Genomic DNA, 22,243 nt, shown 5'->3' on the forward strand with positions numbered 1-22,243 from the left:
AATATTATATATACACACACACTAATATATATAGTTTCTGTACATATATACACACACTATTATATATAGTTTCTGTACATATATACACACACACTATTATATATAGTTTCTGTACATATATACACACACTATTATATATAGTTTCTGTACATATATACACACACACTATTATATATAGTTTCTGTACATATATATACACACACACACACACACACACACACACACTATTATATATAGTTTCTGTACATATATACACACACTATTATATATAGTTTCTGTACACATATATACACACACTATTATATATAGTTTCTGTACACATATATACACACTATTATACATAGTTTCTGTACACATATATACACACTATTATACATAGTTTCTGTACACATATATACACACTATTATACATAGTTTCTGTACACATATATACACACACTATTATACATAGTTTCTGTACACATATATACACACTATTATACATAGTTTCTGTACACATATATACACACACTATTATACATAGTTTCTGTACACATATATACACACACTATTATACATAGTTTCTGTACACATATATACACACACTATTATACATAGTTTCTGTACACATATATACACACACTATTATACATAGTTTCTGTACACATATATACACACACTATTATACATAGTTTCTGTACACACATACTATTATACATAGTTTCTGTACACACATATACACACACTATTATACATAGTTTCTGTACACATATATACACACACTATTATACATAGTTTCTGTACACATATATACACACACTATTATACATAGTTTCTGTACACATATATACACACACTATTATACATAGTTTCTGTACACATATATACACACACTATTATACATAGTTTCTGTACACATATATACACACACTATTATACATAGTTTCTGTACACATATATACACACACTATTATACATAGTTTCTGTACACATATATACACACACTATTATACATAGTTTCTGTACACATATATACACACTATTATACATAGTTTCTGTACACATATATACACACTATTATACATAGTTTCTGTACACATATATACACACTATTATACATAGTTTCTGTACACATATATACACACACTATTATACATAGTTTCTGTACACATATATACACACTATTATACATAGTTTCTGTACACATATACACACACACTATTATACATATTTTCTGTACACATATATACACACACTATTATACATAGTTTCTGTACACATATATACACGTTCTATACATATAGATACACACTATAAATATAGACTCTGTACACACTATAAATGTATACACATATTATATATATACCCACACACCCATTATGTACACGTCACCCATATACATTTATACCTAAAACGTAAAAGGATCCATAAAGACACCAATCAGCCCTCTAACCCCCGAGGAGAGGACATGTTGCCCACATTGTGCAGGAGTTTAGGCTCTTCTGGTGTTACTAACTCTTCCCCCTCTTGATGAATAGGGATATTTAGCTGGGTGCCGCCTCCCTCCCCCACTGATATAAACCAGAATTCATACTTACAGGATTTTTAGGTCCAACTTTAAGTCTAATGAAACTAAATAAAGCAACAAGTGACCAAAACGAAAGCAGAAGCCAGTGAGGAGGGTGAGGAACATACAACCATACAATCCACTCAACATTTTGTTTTTACTAGAGGCAGCCTCTTCCCATCCCCCTCCCCTCCCCCACAGACCCTCCATTGTATTTCCTACCACGGCACAAAATTATGAATGGCTCCGTGAGTCTGCTACTAAGGAGGTGCAGCCTGTATCCGTGTGTGTAGGGGCTATCTATATACATGTGCACACATTGGGGCCAGTGGATCACATCTTGTTCTCTTCAGTGTTTTTTGGGGGGAGGGTGAGTGGGGTGTCTACTGTCTCCTGCTGCTGATGAAGAAGCTGAGCAAGTCATGTAAAAGTCACAATAGTCCAAAATGACCATAGGTGGGCCCTTGTATAACCCAGTGGCATCAACCCCCGTACCCCTGTCAGTCACCGCTCAGCAGCTAATTGGAGTGAGGATCCAGAAAGCCACCAAACATGAAGAGCTGTGCTGCAGCCCATACATTCTGGTGTATAGGATGAGGCCAGCGGACCTCCTCCTCCTCCTCTCTAGCCGTCCATCCCCCACCACATTCACCCATCTACCTATTCACAGTCCTCGAGCCATATTGGCAAACAGCAACTGTACAACCACCTCCTCCTCCTCCTCTCACAAGAGGGTTTTTTTTTTTTTTTTTTAACGCACACCCAAGAGGGAGGAGGTAGAGAGGGCGTGGGAGGAGAGGAGATGTCCATGGTCTCTCCTTCCTTTTTATATTCTCTATCCTATAAAACCAAACTAGCCCCCCGTTAAACTTCCCTCCAGGTGAGTGTCCGGCCCCTGTAGAGAAGAGCTCGCGCAGGGAGGCCACTTTCTTGCCCGCAGCCCACCAACCCCTCCTCCTCCTCGCCATTCACCCATCCATAGAGGAATCCAACCACCAACCCCCATCCAAACTTGTCTTTTTTTTTTTTTTTTCTCTCTCCCCCTCCCCCCTTCATCTCCATCACTCTCCTCCCCTCTTCCCTTGTCCCTCTCTTTTGCACCCCTCCCTGGCTTCTTCTCGTCCCCCTGCCTCTACTACTATCATCTAATTGAGGAGCTGGGATTCCTCACGTGAGAAGTTGATTTGTAGTTTGAACACGTGGCTCATTCAGAAAATCCGGAATATTCAAGTGATTTTTGTCCTCCTCGGGATCGTGGACGGAGAGGCGGCGCCTGCACCACAACGTACGGTGACATTTTCACAGTCTGCCTGTGCCAAAAGGATTGGGGGGGCAGAAGACAAAAACTACTTTTCCTCCTCCTCGTCCGCCCCTCCATTCTCTCGCTAGCGTCGCTCGTCTGGCCGCCCATCCGGAGAGCAGCGCGAATCGCTCCTCGCCTCCTCCGTGCACCGAGCGCTCAGAGTGCTCCTAGTCCCCGGCCGGCGCCGCCGCTCCCCCTGCGTCCTGTGCGCTCCGTGCAGCTTGGGGGGCGAAGTCGGAATTTTATTTAAATTTTTAATTTTCTTTTAGTTTTTTTTTTTTTTTTTCCTGGTGGTGGTTTGTAAAATGAACAAGCTGTATATAGGAAACCTCAGCGAGAACGTCAGCCCCCCGGATCTGGAAGGTCTCTTTAAGGAGTCTAAGATTCCCTTCACCGGTCAGTTCCTGGTCAAGACCGGCTACGCTTTCGTGGACTGTCCGGATGAGAACTGGGCGATGAAGGCCATCGACACCCTCTCAGGTAACTTTACTGACTGCTTGGTGGGTGTGCTGCAGAGGGGCACGAGGTCTGGGCACTCTTCATGCAGGTCTCATGGGTGCCCCTATGTGCTGCAGAAGGGCCCAGGGTTTACCCCCACTTCCCTCTGGTCTCTTAGATTACCCCTTACATGCTGCAGTTTACATGGTGGACACGAAGTGTGCAGAGCTCCCAGGCACTGGGCTATGGCTGGCATTCTGGGGACATGGGGGCTGTGCTGCTGGCATATAGGCGACATGGGGGCTGTGCTGCTGGCATATAGGCGACATGGGGGCTGTGCTGCTGGCATATAGGCGACATGGGGGCTGTGCTGCTGGCATATAGGCGACGTGGGGGCTGTGCTGCTGGCATATAGGCGACATGGGGGCTGTGCTGCTGGCATATAGGCGACATGGGGGCTGTGCTGCTGGCATATAGGCGACATGGGGGCTGTGCTGCTGGCATATAGGCGACATGGGGGCTGTGCTGCTGGCATATAGGCGACGTGGGGGCTGTGCTGCTGGCATATAGGCGACGTGGGGGCTGTGCTGCTGGCATATAGGCGACGTGGGGGCGGTTTGTGCCGAGGCTGTGCTGCTGGGAGTTAAGCTACCTGGGCCCATGGCCATTCTACCGCCTGTACCTAGGGACGTGGAGTTCTGCCCTCTGGATACGTTTATAGCAAGTTGCCCCATGTCCTCCTGAGGCTTGGTGTGTGCCACCCATCTATCTCCAGTAAAGTGCCAATGGGTGGCGGCCAGTGAAGCGCTCTGTGCTGTTGTTATACATTGTACAGAGGTATATATTTCACGTGATTACGGTGTGTAGTAGGCATCTTGTGTAACTACTCTATCACAGGTCACCCATTATATTGGCAGAGGAGGCGCGCTGCTGAAGGCAGGTGACTTTGCAGGTCTCACCCCCTCACATTCAGCCCGGGGACCACCCCATGCCTTGTAGCTCTACATCCAAGGGTCATCACCCATGTGCAGGGAGCGGGTGTGGGGCTCATTCATGATTCTGCCAACTCCTATCGTAGGCATTGAAGGTTGTGTAAGAGGACTACCACATATCGTGCCGTTCTTACCCACCCTCACACAATCACACCCCCTCCTCCTCCATTGCTGCTATTTAATTATTCATTATTGCCCAGCTCTGTTCACACCGGCCGCCTCTCCGGGATATAACTCCTCATGGTATGTATTATATTTTGCCTGCACCCCCCCCCCCCCCCCCCCCCACCCTCATGATACAAACATGTTGCATCTTCCTCTTTGCCATTTTTTTTTTCCCACCCTTTCTCATGCTGAATGCAGCAAAATCAGCAGGAAGGGAAGTAAATGGGGGAGGGGGGGCCTGTCACCCGCCAAACACTAACCTGATCTATTTATCTGTTGCAGGGAAAGTGGAGCTGCATGGTAAACTTATAGAAGTTGAACACTCAGTCCCCAAACGGCAGAGGTAAATAATGTCCTTCATCCGGTGATCCGCTCTGCATAGGCTGGTAACCTGGTTTGCAGCAGAGATTTAGTTCACGTTGGTGCTCCCATTGTAATTCTGTATGCTGGGAGCAGCTACAATGGTGACTTCTTGGTTCAGGTTTGCATCTGGTGCACCCTATGGAGAGTAAATCTGCATACCTGGTTTGGGCTAGCAGGGCATTCATGTGGCCAGTCTTCGATTTGTGCTTTTGAATGGATTGTTTGCTTCCTTTAAGAAAAGTGTATTTTTTATTTTTATTTTTTAAATTTTTTTTCTTGTTTCTTTGGATATTCACTTCACACCCTTGTCACATTTCATTTTTTGGTTCTCGCTTGGTCAGGAGTTATGATGGTCCATAGAGACCTTTTTCAGGGTACACGTGTGGATGCAAATGTGATTATTATTTTGCACTTCAAAAGTTGTGACCTAGAAGCAGAAACACAGGGTTATATTTCGGGCCTCCTTCCTCCACCAACACCCCCCTTCCTCCTCTTCCACCATCATCATCGCTTTGCATTTTTCCCTGTGGTCTGGTGTTCTCTAGTACTCGCACACAACCTGCTGCCATTTTGAGGCCCACATTTGAGATCCTTCGTGTACAGAGGACCTGGAGAGTAAATCTAGGTTCAGATCTAGTAGGACACATAGTCACAATTTGTCAATGTAGTGGGTGCTTACCTATGTCAGCTGGTGCTCCACATTTGAGTGTTCTTGGGCTAAAATTTTAAATTAAACATGTAAATTCATATTAAGTAGGGGATGTGACTCGCTGAAATGGTTCCCCATGTAGATCCATCATTTTGGTGAAAGACATCTACACCTCAGCATGTTAAAAAAAAAAAAAAAATGCTTACATAAAACGTTTTCTAATTTCCCCATCTTTGAGAACATTTCATGTTTGTGAACATTTCAGTGACTGAAGTTTCCTCTTAGTACAGTATTTTTTTCCTTCCTCCTCCTCCTCGGTGTGTCTGTATTTCACCGTCCGTGAGGCAAGCTGATGATGTTTTTGTAGGACTCTTGGTGCTGGTCTTTGAACTTTAATCCCCCCCCTTTTAGCTGAGGATCCTATTATGCTCATGATTGTTCCTATATGTGAGGCTTTCAGGGTTAAACAAGGTGTGGGTGGTGGGTAAGGTCTTTGTTTGATGTTCGCATGGTAAATGTGATACCCAGTCAGAGCCCACCCACTCAGTTGGTATGTTGAAAATCTAAGGTTTATTTTTCAGGGAGGCCTCCTCTCTGGCCGACATCTTCCGTTTTGCTGTCTCCGCCTTCCCCTTCCTTTAAGTAATAGCATGAGGTTATGCCTTGAGTGGTTTTTTTTTTTTTTTTTTTTTTTTTTGTTTTGGTCAACCCCTTCCCCTCCCCCCCCTTCTTCCATTAACTAAGTCATGGTTGGTTAAAAGTAATGAATGAAATTCAAAATGTTTTGCTTGTCCTCCCTTGTTTGTCGTCGTCCTTCTTTTTTTGCGCCTCTCTCAAAATCTTACTACGAATGTCTGTCTAACTTTCTCATACCATGTGTGTTTTGTGAATGCATAGCTATCCCCCTCCCCCACCCCCACTCATTATTACTTGGAGTCTTTCAAGAGCTGGCCCAAGCTGTGCATTTTATGGGGGCAGGGAGGAGGTGGGGATATGGCAATCTATATCCTGCTCTCGTAAGGGAAGGTCAAGAGGTGGTGTCAGTTAGGGTTGCCATAAAGTTGAGCTGGATTCTGGAGACCAATCATTGCAAAGTGTGCTTGATTTGTTATGCAAAGTAAAATTCTTGGGCCCAGCAGTCACTGCATTCCAGGCCATGTTGGGACTGTGGAGATCTGACGTGGTCACTCCCACATTGCCGGAATGACCTTTTATACCTGCTGTGAAAGGCAGGTTGGGAATATGGTGCTGCAGAAGGCTTATTGGAGCATTAAAAGGCACCGCTATAGAAAAGGGGGCCTTGTCAAGGTTTTTCCTGATAGTGGTGACATGGGGGATGGGTAGAGCGGTGGATCATGGCTCCATCCCAGTGCTGGGTCCTCATTACGCTACTGGAGTCTCCAGAGAATGTCAAAGGAATGCAGTTTCCCCCTCTTTCAGATGTTTAGACCTACATGAATCATGGAAGGCCATTTTATCTTGGCGTACTATTTTCCTTCCTTGTAGTGTGTGTAAATGTAAAATATAAATTATATCATCTTTATTTTTACATTAAAATGTATTCTGTCGCTCTGTTTTTAACTGGTAGTTAATGTGTTTAAATTTTTTAGTGTGTGTGTGTGTATATATATTTTTATATATATATATATATATATATATATATATATATATATATATATATTATATATATATTTTTTTTTCCTGCACTATATTGTTTCTGATGTTTTATGGACTTTTCAGCTTTAGCTTATTTCTCGTATAATCTATGTAACCTATAATTTTAAAAACTGCAGAACATAAAAAAAGCATGGTATATAGTTCATTGTGTTCACATCCATGTTTGTCCTTGTCACTGTTTTGGGCCTGTGTTGAGGAGTGGACATCTCGCCAAGTAAAATGAAATGACCTTTAGTATAAAACTTATGGGCAAGGAGTACTTGCCTATATGTGTGTGTATATAAAAAAAAAAAATATATATATTCTATATCTCACCATTCATACAAGCCCACACCATTGTTATATACAACACAGTTGTAGGATCAGTAAGGGTACGAGCACATGGCACATTTCATTTCCCAATAGAAATCAAAGGGGAAATAGGTTTTTGAGACAGATCTGGCACTTTCCGAGTTGTGAGGTCTATTTTACGTGCAGTTATAGTTCAGACAGGTCCATAAAAGATGGTGGCCAAAAAACGCTCCCTAAGGCTGCATTCACACGTCCGTATGTGTTTTTGCGGTCCGCAAAAAATTCGGATGACGTCTTTTTGGCATCTGTATTGCATCTGTTTTTTGGGGATCCATTGCAGCAATGCCTATCCTTGTCTGCAAAGCAGATACGAATAGGATAGGCTCTATTTTTTTGCGCGGCTACGAAATGGAAATACGGATGCAGACAGCACGCGTTGTGCTGTCAGCATTTTTTGCCATCCCATTCAAAGGAATGGGTCCTCATTTAATCCGCAAAATAAACAGAACGAACACTGAAACAAAATACTTGTGTGCATGTAGCCTAAAGCAAGATTATACGTTCGGTCGGATGCTTGCCTTCACTATCCACAGCTTGTCCACATCAGAAATGCGCTGTGTGGTCATACCCGGAGACTGCTGCCACACGTAAAAAATTTTTTTTTTTAATGTTTTGGAAGCTAAAACCAAGAGTGGATTGAAAACAGTGGAGAAGTTGTATCTGCCCTTAATATTTTCTCTCCTGTTATGATCTACACCTAATTTTTGGCTTCAAAAAGCCTGAACATGTGGCAGCGCCCTAAGAGTGTGTTCACACATGGCAGATTTGTGTCAGAATTTTCTGTGTATGGGGTTGGAATTTCAGTCATTGAAATTCATGCAGCCACATCGGTTTGTGAATGGGCCACCTGTACTTCATATAATCAAACCATGTAGAACAAGTTTGCTGGGTGTGTTTCCCCCCCTCCCCCCGGAGTAATTGATCAAAGGGCCACCATTTTATGGATTGTTACACAATTGAGTAATAAAGATTGTAAGTATTAAGTCTATAGCTCAGATTAACAATATGGACTAATTTTCAGAATTTTCTATCACCTTTAACCTAAATAAAATGTAAAAAAAAAAACTACTTTTCTGTTCTTTATTATGTTGGCGGTCCTGTACAGTGCTGCATATAGAACTAAAAGGGTATGTTCACATGTGGCAGGTTGGTTGTCACTGTCCTGGTCAGTGATCTTTCCGGGCCAAACATTTCTCCAACAAATCTGTAGCTGGTGAACGTAGCCTTTACAGTAAGGCCCTTGGAATTCCGAAGATGTGTATTTGCAGGTGGTCATATCGGGACATATTGGAGAAGTATTCTTTCCAAAATCATCACTTCTAGTGAAGAATGTGTCGCTTAGCACTGTAGAGTGGCTCCATACTGTGGAATCACAGGGAATCTGTGCTGCTCTATCGCCACCATTACGTGGCTTCCTACGCACACTTGCACAGGTTGTGTTTTTTTTTTTTTTTTTTTTTCCACCTGCGTTTTGCGGTTTGTTTTGCGTGCATGGTTTGTCCACTAGAAAGACAAAAAGCCACCTAATTAAGAAAAATGGCAACAGCAAAAAAAAAAAACTTGTGTCCTGCGTTTCATTCTTCCCACAGACCTTCAGTTAACAAAAACACAAATAAAAAAATAAATAAAATAAAAGTGCATAAAAACACCAGCATAACCTACTGGTGAACTTGCGTGTATACGGATTTAGTGCTTGGCAAAGTGAGTCGCAATAAGGCCCTTTTCACACGAGTGAGTTTTCCCGCGCGGGTGCAATGCATGACGTGAACACATTGCACCCGCACTGAATCCGGACCCATAACATTTCACTGGGGCTGTGTACATGAGCGTTGTTTTTCACGCATCACTTCTGCGATGCATGAAAATCGCAGCATATTCTGTGTTTTTCACGCAGCCCTGTCCCCATAGAAGTGAAAGGGGCTTCAGTGAAAAACGCATTGTATCCAGAAGCATGTGCGGATGTAGTGCGTTTTTCACTGATGGTTGCTAAGAGATGTTGTTTGTAAACCTTCAGTTTTTTTTTTTTTTTTATCACGCGCGTGAAAAACGCATCAGAACGCGTGGAAAAAAACTGAACAGCTGAACGCGATCGCAGATAAAACTGACTGAACTTGCTTGCAAAATGGTGCGAGTTATCTTGAACTCATCCGGACCTAATCCGTCACACTCGTGTGAAAGGGGCCTAAGGCCCCTTGCAGACGAGCGTGTCCGGATTGGGTCCGGATGCGTTCAGAGAAAACTGCGCGATTTCACAAGCAAGTTCTATTAGTTTTATTTGCGATTGCGTTGAGTTTTTATCGCGCGGGTGCAATGCGCAATGATGCGTTTTTCACACACGTGATAAATAACTGCATGTTTACAAACACCATCTCTTAGCAACCATCCGTGAAAATCGCATCCGCACTTGCTTGCGGATGCAATGCGTTTTTCACGCAGCCCCATTCACTTCTATGGGGCCTGCGTTGCGTGAAAAACACACAATATAGAACATGCTGCGATTTTCACGCAACGCATAAGTGATGCGTGAAAATCACCGCTCATGTGCACAGCCCCATAGAAATGAATTGGTCCGGATTCAGTGCGGGTGCAATGCGTTCACCTCACGCATCACACCCGCGTGGAAATCTCGCCCGTGTGAAAGGGGCCTAAGGATCTGTTCATATCACTTTATCTGATGAAGTTTGGCGTATGCACCAGGAGGGGTCCTGGTGCCAAAGCCCCCATTTTGAACTCCCAATGTTATTTTTGGGTTCTGTCCTGAGTGGAATGCATCAGTGTAGTGTTTTTTATGTATTTATTTTTATTATGTTTTACTGTGTAGTAAAGTGCAGCAGAATGTGCCCTCCGATACAGCGAGTCACTGCCAAACATATACCACGTGCTAAACGGTTTAAAGTGTGGCCAGTTCATGGCTACATAGTGTCCTACGTCAGCGCTATACATTTCAGGAAATACGTGTGACAGATACATGTAAGTCTCTGACAGGGTGTGAGCAGAGCTGTGGGGCTATAATCTGTATGCAAGCTGATCTTGTTGGCTCCAGTAGTATAATAATTATAGCGCATACTTTTTTGTTCCTTTTAGAAGGGTACTCCTTTTTTTTTTTTTTTTTTTTGCTTTGAGCCGATAATAACCTGTTTAAATCGCCCTTTTATGTTAAATTTATATTTATTTATTTTTAGAATTTATAGGATTTTATTTTATTTTTTTCAAGTCACTATCTGTATTAATGAAAACAAACCCAAGAAAACAATCCTGCATTTTTTTCACACTGGCCACTAGGTCTAATAGGTCATGATCTCCTGTTCTGTTCGGGTAAGTTTTCAGTAACTTCCTCCTCCTTAGAACAGTTAATATTTACAATAAGTAAAGGCTGCATTACACTGTACGATGCGTCCCAGCAATCCACTAGACAGTATGGGGACGAGTGATGGCATAACGATCGCTCCTCCCTTTGCTGTGGAGGAGATCGCTGCATGTAATAGAAACGCTTCCCCCCTCACAATCGCTTGCTAAATCGGCCTGTGTAATACAGGCCAACGCAGAATCCACGATTCACAATAAGTGATATCACAGCTTATCAGCTCCTTCCTGACCTCTGCACAGGTCAGAGAGCATGCCTAGAAAACCCCCATATGTCAGCGGGTCAGCTCCTGTCCATTGTGTCTATGGCCCATGTAGCTGCTCTCGAAAGACAAAGTCTTAAAGGGAACCTGTCACCGGGATTTTGTGTATAGAGCTAGAGCCTTCTTCATTCGTCCGGTGCCGCCATCGTGTGTATATATATATATATATATATATATAATGATATAATTTTTTTTTTTATTTTTTTTTTATCATGGCTGCGAAGTGGAGGAAAAAAAGTTTAACAAACACTTTATTTAAACAATAGGTAGTTTTCCCTTTTCCCGATGATGCATTAATTTTGTCAGGTTTTGTGAGGTTTGTTGCTGTGACTTATTTTGGCAATATTGTCAAGAAACGTCAGTGTTGTACGGCAGGGTGCTACGCTGACACCACGACAAGCTTTAACATAATGGTATAGTAAGGACCAGCACCGCACCGCTGAAAGCAGAAGTGCCGCTTGTATCTTCTCTAAGCTTTAACATAAGTCTTTATGAGAATCCACTTTCCTCTGGAACACTTCTCGAGGTTGTGCTGGGATTATATAGAGTTGGTGTCCCTCTTCTCACTGGGTAAGACGGTGAGAAATAATACCAGTGAGCCGCTTGGTTCAAGTTTTGAGCGAGTTCCTATTTGAAACTTTTGTTACCACCTCTCTGGACTGTGAGCAAAAGGAAATAAGAGAAAAATGTATGTCTCATTCAAGGCAATGAAGTTGCACGTACCATTGTTTTCTTCCTTGTAATAAGATGGTGAGCTACCTATGTGTAGTGAGTGGTTCAGACTGTTCACAGTACCAGTCAGCGCTTCCTTTAGGGGCTTCATTGGGATTTCAATTTTTTTTTTTTTTTTTTTTTTAGTGCAGCGTATATCAAACCATGGCTTCTGCTGTGAGTTTACTCTTGCATTCAAAGCAGAGGCCATGATGTTGATGTGTACAAAACCTAAGGTAGGGATCGGCAACCTCCGGCACTCCAGCTGTGGTGAAGCTACGATTCCCACCGTGCACACTTTTTTTGGCTGTTCTCATAACTCCCATAGAAGTGAATGGAATATGCTGGGAGTTATAGTTTTACAACAACAGGAGTGCCGGAGGTTGCTGATCCCTGGCCTCAGGAAGTCTTTCCATGAAGCAGCCATTTTGGTTTTTCTATAGCCCCGTATGAGTTACTAGCGCTGCTTATTACTCTCCACGTAGTGGCTCCTCCCTTACGTTAAGTCAAAGTGGACCAGTTAAGAACATAAATGATTCTTTTTATTTGGGCAGCTGGCAAAAAGATTGTGATTTTTATTTATTTTAAAAGAATTAGTATGTAAAAAAAATAATAAATAAAATACCCCTACATGTATAGATTTAAATCACGGTGGTTGTTGTCGTATTGGTGCACATGCAGCGGAAAATGTACGGAGTATTGCGTAATTGCATGTTTTTGTTTTCTTATTTGCACCAACATCACATTTTGCAAGATAAGGTCTTGAGGCGTGCTTTGGACCTGATGAAGGGAGGGCATCTCTGAAACCTTTTGCTGCAAAATGTGGTGGTAGTGATAAAGCACTTCATCTGATTTTGATCATAAATGGGGCTGGACATACATCAAGCATACAGTGTCCTAAAATCTGCTGATGAGGCCTAAATGTTGCAGGTTTCCATTAATGTCTATGGAAGTTCTTATAGTCTGTTAAGGAATATTGAAATTTGTGCAGTTTTGCCTAATATGTTAAGGCTTTCTGTCCAGCAGCTGCGTAGTCCTCCATGACTAGAGGGGATCTAATTGACTTCTATGGGAGAGACATGCTCCATGATCTATGCAGGGGTCGTTGCGTATGGAAGGGAGGGAGTTGAGCTGTGGATTCTGTGTTATCTGTATATAGGTGTTCACAGTCATTGTAGTCCTGCTTGTGATATTGAGGTGACTGCCGAGATGTGATCTACGAACAGCAAGTCTTGACATATTAGGCTTAGTGGCCAGCGTGAAAATGCAGGATTTTAGTTGTTTTTTTTTTGTATCTAGATAGTGACGTGAAAATTTTAAAAATCGTAAATTCTATGACTTAAAGGGAATCTGTCATTAACTAACTTGATGCCGACCTCACTGAGGGCAGCATAAATTTGTAACAGAAATGCTGATTTCCGCGGTGTGTCACTCATGAGCGAAAAGTAAGTGGTTGCCGAGAACCAGCATCATAATCATTGCAGCCCAGGCCTTGAAAAGAGTCAACTCTACCGGAGAAGAGTCCTGGTTATTCATAATCTCCTGCCCATCTGCTGATAATTGGCAGTTCTCTCCTAGAGAGAAAGGGAACTAGGTAGAAGACTGTCAGGGAGAGCAGGGATTCATGAACAACCATGACTTTTCTCAGGAGGCTGTGACTCTTCCAGGCCCAGTCTGCAATGATTGTGATGTTGGTTCTCGGCAACCACTTACTTTTAACTTTTAAATGACAGACCGCTGAAATCAACTTTCCTGTTTCTACTTTATTCTGTCGTTAGTAGGGCACCCACCAATTCTAAACAGCAGGTAGTAATAAAGTAGAAAGAGCCTTACTATACTTTACAAAAATTGATACCCAAACAATTGAACTAAGGCTCCAGCTCATAATACGAAAAAATCTTTATTAAATAAACACAATCACATTATCATATAAAAACAGCAGTAAACAGGCATGTTTTTGTGAGGAAAGACCCGAGGGGGACCGGGGGATCGACACACATGGGCATACATAAAATGATGGAGAGCGCCACAACAAGGCCAGAAAAAAGGAAAAGTAACCCTGGATAGTTGGATCCAATAGGGGTATATATAGGCAGTGTGGAATTGAAAGAAGCTCAGAAAAAATACCCAATATTAGCGCGCCGATCCCTCAGTCTCCTTCTCCCAACGCCGTTTCGCCAGCAACCTGGCTTCTTCCGGGGATAAGAGACTAATGAGAACTCTACCGTCTTATATATCGCTCCCATAAATGTAATCAATACAATAATCCTCATTCGGTGTGTGAGGTGGACTCACCAATGAGGACTCGCATCGTGGGGAAGGAAATCAATAGGGGTCATTGGAGTTCGGCGTGCAGTCATCATGACACTTAGGTCACGTGACTGCCACGTCAGCATGTCCTCACAAGTGCCGCCCATCAGTGTTCTAATGGTACATGCTGATAAGCCGCTCAAATATCACATTAACATAGCTAGCAGCAGCAATGATAATCGTAATATAAGTCCGGATCAAATCTCCCATCATAGGAAAACAGGAGATCGGAACAGTCTCCAAATTACTATGAGAGATGGAGAAGGAGAGGGAGGAGAGAAAGGGGGGGGAAAAACCACAAAAAAAACAAGTTAGTTGTTAGTATGGGCAGCATAAAGTTGATAACGGGTTCCCTTTAAACAATCTCATTTCCTGATGACACTTTCCCTTTAAGACGTTCACACTGCTGCCAGACTGTTCTCCCAGAGAACAAGAGGATTGGGCAAAAATAGTCGCAAACTCCCCACACAGTAGCGTAAGAATGGCGGGTTTGGCTGACAAAGGTATGGTGTGTATGGTCAGCATTTAAAATAGCTATAATTGTAAAAAGAAAATCCCATATTGCCCCAGCTGAAGATGTGGATTGGCTCCAAATGTTGTGTATGACCTGCAGGTTTTTAGTCTTTTCCTCGCCTTTTCTATAAATGGCTGACTGGACATATTAATGTTGGCCTAACCTGCTGCTTTGTGGCTAACCATCTAATGTCTGTAAGGGGCCTTCCAACACTCCCCTGGGGGCAAATGTTGGAGATAAGGATCAGGCAGTTGGATTTTAACATAAGATCAGCTGCTGCCAGACACTTCTGGCCATGGACTCTTTCCCTGTCCCCGCTTACAGCACGTGTATGGGGTGATTGGGAGATGTCGCCATTAGCAGAGCCAACGGTAGTGCTTCCGTAGGGTTCCGTTCCGTACCGCACCATTCTGCATCTCTGGATTAGTGGACCCATTCAAGTGAATGGGTCCGCATCCATAATGCGTAATGCCCACAGAACGGCACCCGCATTTTGCGGGCCGCACACGCCAGTGTGAAAGAGGCCTTAGTCTTGAGGTCCTTTTTACATGCACACAGATACATGCGCGCACACACAAAAAAAAAGATTTTTAGAAATTTTTTTACTTTCAAAAGACATGTCTTTACATGAAACAGTCATTAAGATCACTTTGAGATTTTTCTCCTTATTCCTCTAAGGACTAGCAGATGTTTTCACAAGGGAATATAAGCATAATTTTATAGGGGTTCTGCAGTTTATTCCCCCCCCCCCCCCCCTCTGGATAGATCAGCAGCAGCTGATCGGCGGGGGTCCGACACCCGGGACCCCTGCCGATAAGCTGTTTGAGAAGGCAGTGTCGCTTCGTCACGACTAGTATTAATGGCCTGGGCGGGGCTAAGCTCCATTCAAGTGAACAGAGCCTAGCCGCGCCCAGGCCATTGATACCAGTCGTGACGTCACTGGGCCAGTGGTAAACAGCGAGAAGGCCGCGGCACTACTGCCAGCGCCGCTGCCTTATCAAACAGCTGATCGACAGGGGTTCCGGGTGTCGGACCCCTGCCGATCAGATGTTGATGATCTATCCAGAGGATGGATAATCAGTTTAAATAAAAAAAAAAAACTGCATAACCCCATCATAAAAGATTTGATCAACAATAAACTTGTGAATTCTCGTTGACTGTGCAATCGGTGACTGTTTTACACTAGGGTTTCATCGGGTATCGCAGTCTCAGAAGTTTTTCAATGCTTTGTTACCAGGATTGCCAGTTTTTCGATACTAAGCTAGGCTTAGAATCGGTTTTTATCTGAGAACATGGTGCACACTAGTAATGAGTAAATTATTCAAAAATTTTATTTTGCTCCTTTGCCGAATTAAAAATAAAATAAAAATTTGCTTGCTTTGTGATGAATTACTTCGGCATGAAGCACATTTCTTTGTAAGTAGTGTGTGCAATGACAGGGAGCGGCGATCATTCCTAGCTGACTGCAGCATCTGATGCTGATATTACAGTGTAACAAACATTTTTTTTAACTCCTACTTGCCTCATCCGTTTGATCGCGTAGAGCCGTCCGCTGCCATCTTGATTGAAGATTTCACACTGCCCATGATGATGTCATCATGTCGGCCGGCGTGGTAACATTACACGTCACAGAGCACAGAATTATTTTTTTTTTTCCCCCCTGAAATTTGGATCAAATTCCACTTTGCTCGGATCAGTTTGCTCAACACTAGTGCACACGCCATGTTCTCATCCGTCAGGGGTCGCACAGTGGAGAAGGAGGGAGACCCTGAGCAGAGCAGACAATGTCAGTGTCGACCTGTAAGAAATTATTATTATATATAAATGTATACGATGTACAATCACATAGAAAGGAAAAGGCAGTTCTTACCTGCTCCTCTTTGCCGTGAGCACGGAATCCGCTCCTGGACACGACTGACTTGTAAACTCCAAAACAAAAACGTAAGGTCCAGAGTCTCATCAAGACCAGACTGTCCTGTATTGGACGTTTTTATCGCTTCAATAAAGTATTCCTACAAGATTGAGCTGGATCTTACGTTTTTGTTTTGGATACTATGTACAATACACCCTCTTACTAGGTCTGATTCGAGGTTGGATGCAATAAATGAGACACAAGAGTGAACGTGTAAAATATATATATATAGTGGAAAATTGATATTCCAGTATTAATGAGCATGGCGTTACAGTGAAACAAAAATAAGTATTTTATAGAGAGACTTATACACACAACAATAATGACAAGTACTTCACCAATCCAAGATGACATACTTATACAACAGACAACTCTTTAAACCTTCCAGTACATATTTACCCCTTCCAAGTTTCTCCAGCTTCCCCTCCCCCCATATACCCCAAAGCATGGCTCTTTTATTCCTTGAAAGCTCTCAACCCCCATCCATGCCAACACCCCATATCCGTTATCTGAGAGTCTGTGGGTCTGCCCAGAAACTGAATCTTGATCAATCAGTTATTTTAGCATTTAATTGCACTTCTCCGCTATTGACACATTTTGGGTGCCCTTTGTTGCCCTTTGTTCTCTGCCAATCAGCATATGTAAGAGATACAGGATCCTACAAGGCCTTTGTCTGTGAGAATCAGAGTAAGGCTCCATTCACACGTCCGTGTGATCCGCAACACACCCGCCCGGCACCCCTATAGAAATGCCTATTCTTGTCCGTAAGCTGCGAACAAGAATAGGACATGTTCTATTTTTTGCGGACCTGAAGATCGGGGCCGCGCTCCGCAAATGCGGATGCTGACAGCACACTGTGTGCTGTCCGCATCCATTCCGTCCCCATAGAAAATGAATGGGTCCGCACCCGTTCCGCAAAAATTGCGGAACGGATGCAGACATGTGAATGGAGCCTTAGACAAAAGGAGCTAGATACATACTAATGTGTACAGTCACCTACCAGTCTCTGATTCACACAAATAAATCTCTCCTAATCGATAAAACATAATGCATATATTTCCAAAACCTGTATTTCTTACACGCCGCCATGGATTGTTCTTCTGTGACTTATTATCCTGAGGTCTTGGTTATGGAGTGCCCGCTGATGGAGATTCGGTGGCAGGCATTCAGCGCTTGGCGGTATTGGCAGCAGCCTGTTTATGGGGAGTCTACTGAAAAAAAACGGCCAAGTCACCGATGAAAGGTGCCAGGAAGGTTGGTGTATGTAGTGGGGGTGGCACTGTGCTAGGTTACTGGTGCCCCATTATCTGTTGTTAGCGCCCCCTGAGGGTCCTCTGAGGAGGCTGAAATGTAGCCCTCTAATAAGCTGGGCAGGAGGAATGGATTTGGGACCGAATACTAGATCTGACATGGGAGGGGGCCGAATACTGGACCTCTGACATATGGTAATGAAAATTAGAGCGGGCTGAAGGGCGAAGAGTCGGGGGAAGGAGAAGAATGGTGTCATGTGCGAGCAGAAGGTTCAGTATGCTTCTGATGATATGCACCACGGCCAGTCACTAGCATAGAGGATCATTGGGATTAATGTGACTCATTAACCCCAATGTTGCCATTATGTGAGATAAATGATGGGGGTCACTTACTAATATGAGACACATGGCGTTATTACTTTAGTGCCTCTATGTGCCTCACATTAATACCTCCTTACATAATGGGCAATTGATACTTTGCAAAAAAAAAAAACCTCATAGCGTATTGATTGCCCATTATTTTATTTTTATCAAATTGGTATTAAGTATCGCAGTCCTTTTTTTTTTTTATTTTTTTTAAATCTAAATCTAACTCGTATACTTGTTACTTGAGTGTTGGACTTAATTTTGCTCTTACAAGCCCTGCTTGCTTAAAATAAAAGAAATACGGTAGTTATGCAACCTAACCAGCAGCAGGACTAGACCAGTGCAGCAGAAAATGGTGCTAGAGAAGGGGCGAGTAACATTTAATACTATAAATTTTAAGCAAATCTAGGGCTTGTCTGAGATTTTTAATTATCTTGGACAACCCCTTTAACTGAGTGCTGACTGCAGTGCACAAGATTGCATTTAAGTCGGTTTACTCTTTTGGACTAATCTAGTTATAGTCCCAACCTAAAAGGTCCTTAACCAGGTTCCTTTTGCGTAAACCTCTCACTGATCCAGCATGAGTATTAGACCTCATGCACGCGACTGTCCGTTTTGCGGTTGGCAAAATATGGATGCAGTCTGTGTGCATCCGCATTTATATTTTTTGCAGATCCTGTATGCGTCCGCGTTTTAATTTTTTTTTGCAGACCTTTTGACTTAAGGTGGGTCAAGCATGGGCCAGCTTGTATGCTCCTGACTAGAGATGAGCGAATTTCAGGTTATGAAATTCGTTCACGCTTCGTTTACAGGTAAAAGGTGAATTGTGTTATGGATTTCGTTATCACGGACCATAATGCTATTTTTTGACGGAATGCCTTTAGAGGCATTCCGTTATTCATTCCGTCATAATAGAAGTCTATGGGCTGCGTAATAACTATTCCGGAGCATCTATTTTCATGGCTCTGTTGTGTCATTCCTTTATTATGCCTTCTAGATGTTTATGAATCCATTACAACTGGTCTGTTTCCAGTTGAGGGTGTGTCCCTGCACAGTCTGATACTGGCAGCTCTGGTTGGATAGTGTCACAGTATAGGGACCCTCCCCCCGACTGATAACCACTATCTGGACCTAAATAACAAAGTACTAGTAATTCATAACTTCTAGCAGGAATAATAAATTACCGTAATGGCACAGCACAATCATAAGAGTAAATGTTATCGGGTCCTCTTTATATGTTAGGAAATCTCCTGAGGGTTCTCTCATTTGTGATACAGATCTAGTATGGCAGAGCCTTCCCTGGGATCTTTGAATGACGTCAAATATGTAGTTGCAGATGTCGGAATGACTGTCTTTGGTGGTTGTTTCCTTAATGAGTGTTTTTAAGGAAAGTCTTTTTTTATCTTCATATCTTGAGTTAGGTGGCCATAGACCAGGGATGGCCAACCTGAGGCTCTCCAGCTGTTGCAAAACTACAACTCCCAGCATGCCCAGACTGCCTATAGTTATCAGCCTACAGCAGGGCATGGTGGGAGTTGTAGTTTTACAACAGCTGGAGACAAAGGTTGGCCATGCCTGCCATAGACCTAAGTTATTTGTTCGCAGATCCAGTCTCTTTCGGTCAGACCTGCATTTAAACCAGGGTTGCCAACCGTCTAGAAATTTCCGGACAGTCCGTAAAAAAACTGTTTTCCTGTGTCCATGAAAAAATAAGTGTCCTATTTATTTATTTATTTATTTATTTATTTATTTTTTTTTTTTTTCAGGCTGGGGGTTCCCGAGTAGATTATTTTGGTGGCAATAACTCATTACCTGCATTTACTGTGAGCTGTAAAATGATGTTCATTATCAGTATATTGAGCTGTAGACATGGATTACTTTATAACTTTTATGATTCATTATGGTTTTCCAAATTGTCCGTAAATAAAAACATTTCTGATTTTGGGATGTTATCCAGAAAAAAGAAAAATTCTGGTTGGCAACAGTGATTCAATGCAGTGTTTTTTGTTTGAAAGATTGGTACCTATTGGTATAGATGTCGGCTATCTCGCTCAGTCCTTCTCTTCCTCCCCAATCTGGATGCCCAGATTGGCCAGGTGTTTTTTTCCCCTCTACAAGGTTTTAGTAACTCACATTTTACTTTTTTAATATCCTAGATCTTCTCTTTTATTTTTGCAACTTTTTTTTTAAAGCTCAGTCCTTTGCCTGTATGTTTTCTTAATAGTAGAGATGAGTGAATTGCTTCTAAAAATGTTTTATAATTTATTTATTTTTTCCTCCCTCTCCCTTCATTATTTTTATTTATAATTTTTTTTCCTGCACACTTCCTTTTTCTCTCTCACTTTTCTCAATCAAATTGAATAGAATAAAATCTCTATTCGGCTCCACCTTGAATTTTTACACAATTTGGGAGGAATTTGATTAATTTACAACGGATTTGCCCATCTCTTACAGTATACAGATTCTTGCACGAAGATTTACCTTCTCCTTTGTAGTAAGATCTGTTCTCCTGTCCTGCATGCTGTGTAATGGCGGACTTGTTCCCTCTTAATTGTGTGGGGCCTTTAGTTTAGGTGCGCTGCTTCACATGTATAAACACGCAGAATGCCAGCAAGGGATCATCCCTCTGTGCACATTTTCTGTTTTGTGAGGAAATTGGTGAAAAAGTTACCTGAAATCACACGCCGTGGTTTAAAAAAATATATAAATAAATGCTTGTGCTTAGTGATTGTGACTGCAGCAGCATGTGTATGGTGCATGCTTTGAGTGATAGAGGTTTTGTCTGCGAAGTCGGTCGCGATCAACAGTGGACGTCCTTATCCTTGAAGATTTAGATCATGCCGATTTATTGTTGCATGTGAATGAGCTTTTAGCTGTAACAGAATGTGGAGTTTACTTGTATTTGCCAGTTTTAGGCTAATTTCACACTAGCGGCAGACTGTTCCGGCGGGGGAACAGCCTACCGGAACCGTGCTACGGCGGCTAGTGCACCGTGTAGCTGGAAGTCCGCTCCGGCCCCATTCATTATAATGGAGGTCTGGCCGCAGCACGGCAAGCATGCCAAGAGGCAGCTGGAATAAAACTAACATGTAGTTTTGTTCCAGATCCAGCAGGCAGGGTGGCAGCATCACCGCAGGTAGATATATTTATCTCGCTTACAAAACTCATGAAAGGTCCTCTTTAACAATAATATAAGGAGGGGAATTGAACAAGCAATTGAAATGCTGCGACTTACAGCGAATTCACTTTGCAGGTACTGTATTACACTCTTGAAGTGTGTAAAAAAATTAAAAAAATAAAAATAAAAAAAAATAACTAAATAGTCTGCAATGTGTGCACTTACCCTTAAAGGGAACCTGTCACCGGGATTTTGTGTATAGAGCTGAGGACATGGGTTGCAAGATGGCCGCTAGCACATCCGCAATACCCAGTCCCCATAGCTCTATGTGCTTTTATTGTGTAAAAACATTACCCTGAGATGAGTCAGAACTTGAAAATATGACTCTTCTCTGGTCACACAAGTAAGATATGACTCTTTAATGTTAATTTGCATATGTATCAAATTTTTTTTTTATTTTTTTTTTATTTTTTACACAATAAAAGCACACAGAGCTATTGGGACTGGATATTGCGAATGTGTTAGTGGCCATCTTGCAACCCATGTCCTCAGCTCTATACACAAAATCCCGGTGACAGGTTCCCTCTAATGTGTGATCTTTCCTTGGTATCAATAAGCAGAATATCTGTGTTGCTTCAGAAGAGATGTCCTAGCGTTGGGTATTGTATTCCTGACCCAAGTTCATCGCTCTGGGTAAATGTGCGTGCCTCATGTGGTTGCTGTGCACTGGCAGAAGTAACTTTATAGCCGGTGTGTGATTCACTGCAGAAACAAAATGAAAGTGAAAGCTTCTTTCAACATATTGCAGACTAATGTAACGGTGCCATGAAACAAGTCTCCATGACTACTGTGGATCCGTTTTGCACATGGCATGTGCTGATTTTTCTAGCGTTCTTTGTATTTTGTCCAGTGAAAATATCAGCCTCCTGACATCGCGAACCAGAATATACAT

General features: G+C 42.6%; 1 protein-coding gene across 2 annotated transcripts in view; it reads left to right on the forward strand.

The window, feature by feature from the left end:
- The first annotated feature begins 3,107 nt into the window (after positions 1-3,107).
- Positions 3,108-22,243, forward strand: part of IGF2BP3 (insulin like growth factor 2 mRNA binding protein 3) — a 114,210-nt gene continuing 95,074 nt past the window's right edge. Inside the window, exons 1-2 of one of the 2 annotated variants that reach the window (XM_040432489.1) lie at positions 3,108-3,329; positions 4,727-4,787. In XM_040432489.1, coding sequence (XP_040288423.1) covers positions 3,155-3,329; positions 4,727-4,787 — 236 coding nt within the window. In that variant the 5' untranslated portion in view covers positions 3,108-3,154. The remainder of the gene's footprint in view (positions 3,330-4,726; positions 4,788-22,243) is intronic. The other variant, XM_040432490.1, reaches the window with a different exon arrangement.

Source organism: Bufo bufo, chromosome 5, assembly GCF_905171765.1.
Source record: "Bufo bufo chromosome 5, aBufBuf1.1, whole genome shotgun sequence".
Taxonomy (NCBI): Eukaryota; Metazoa; Chordata; class Amphibia; order Anura; family Bufonidae; genus Bufo; species Bufo bufo.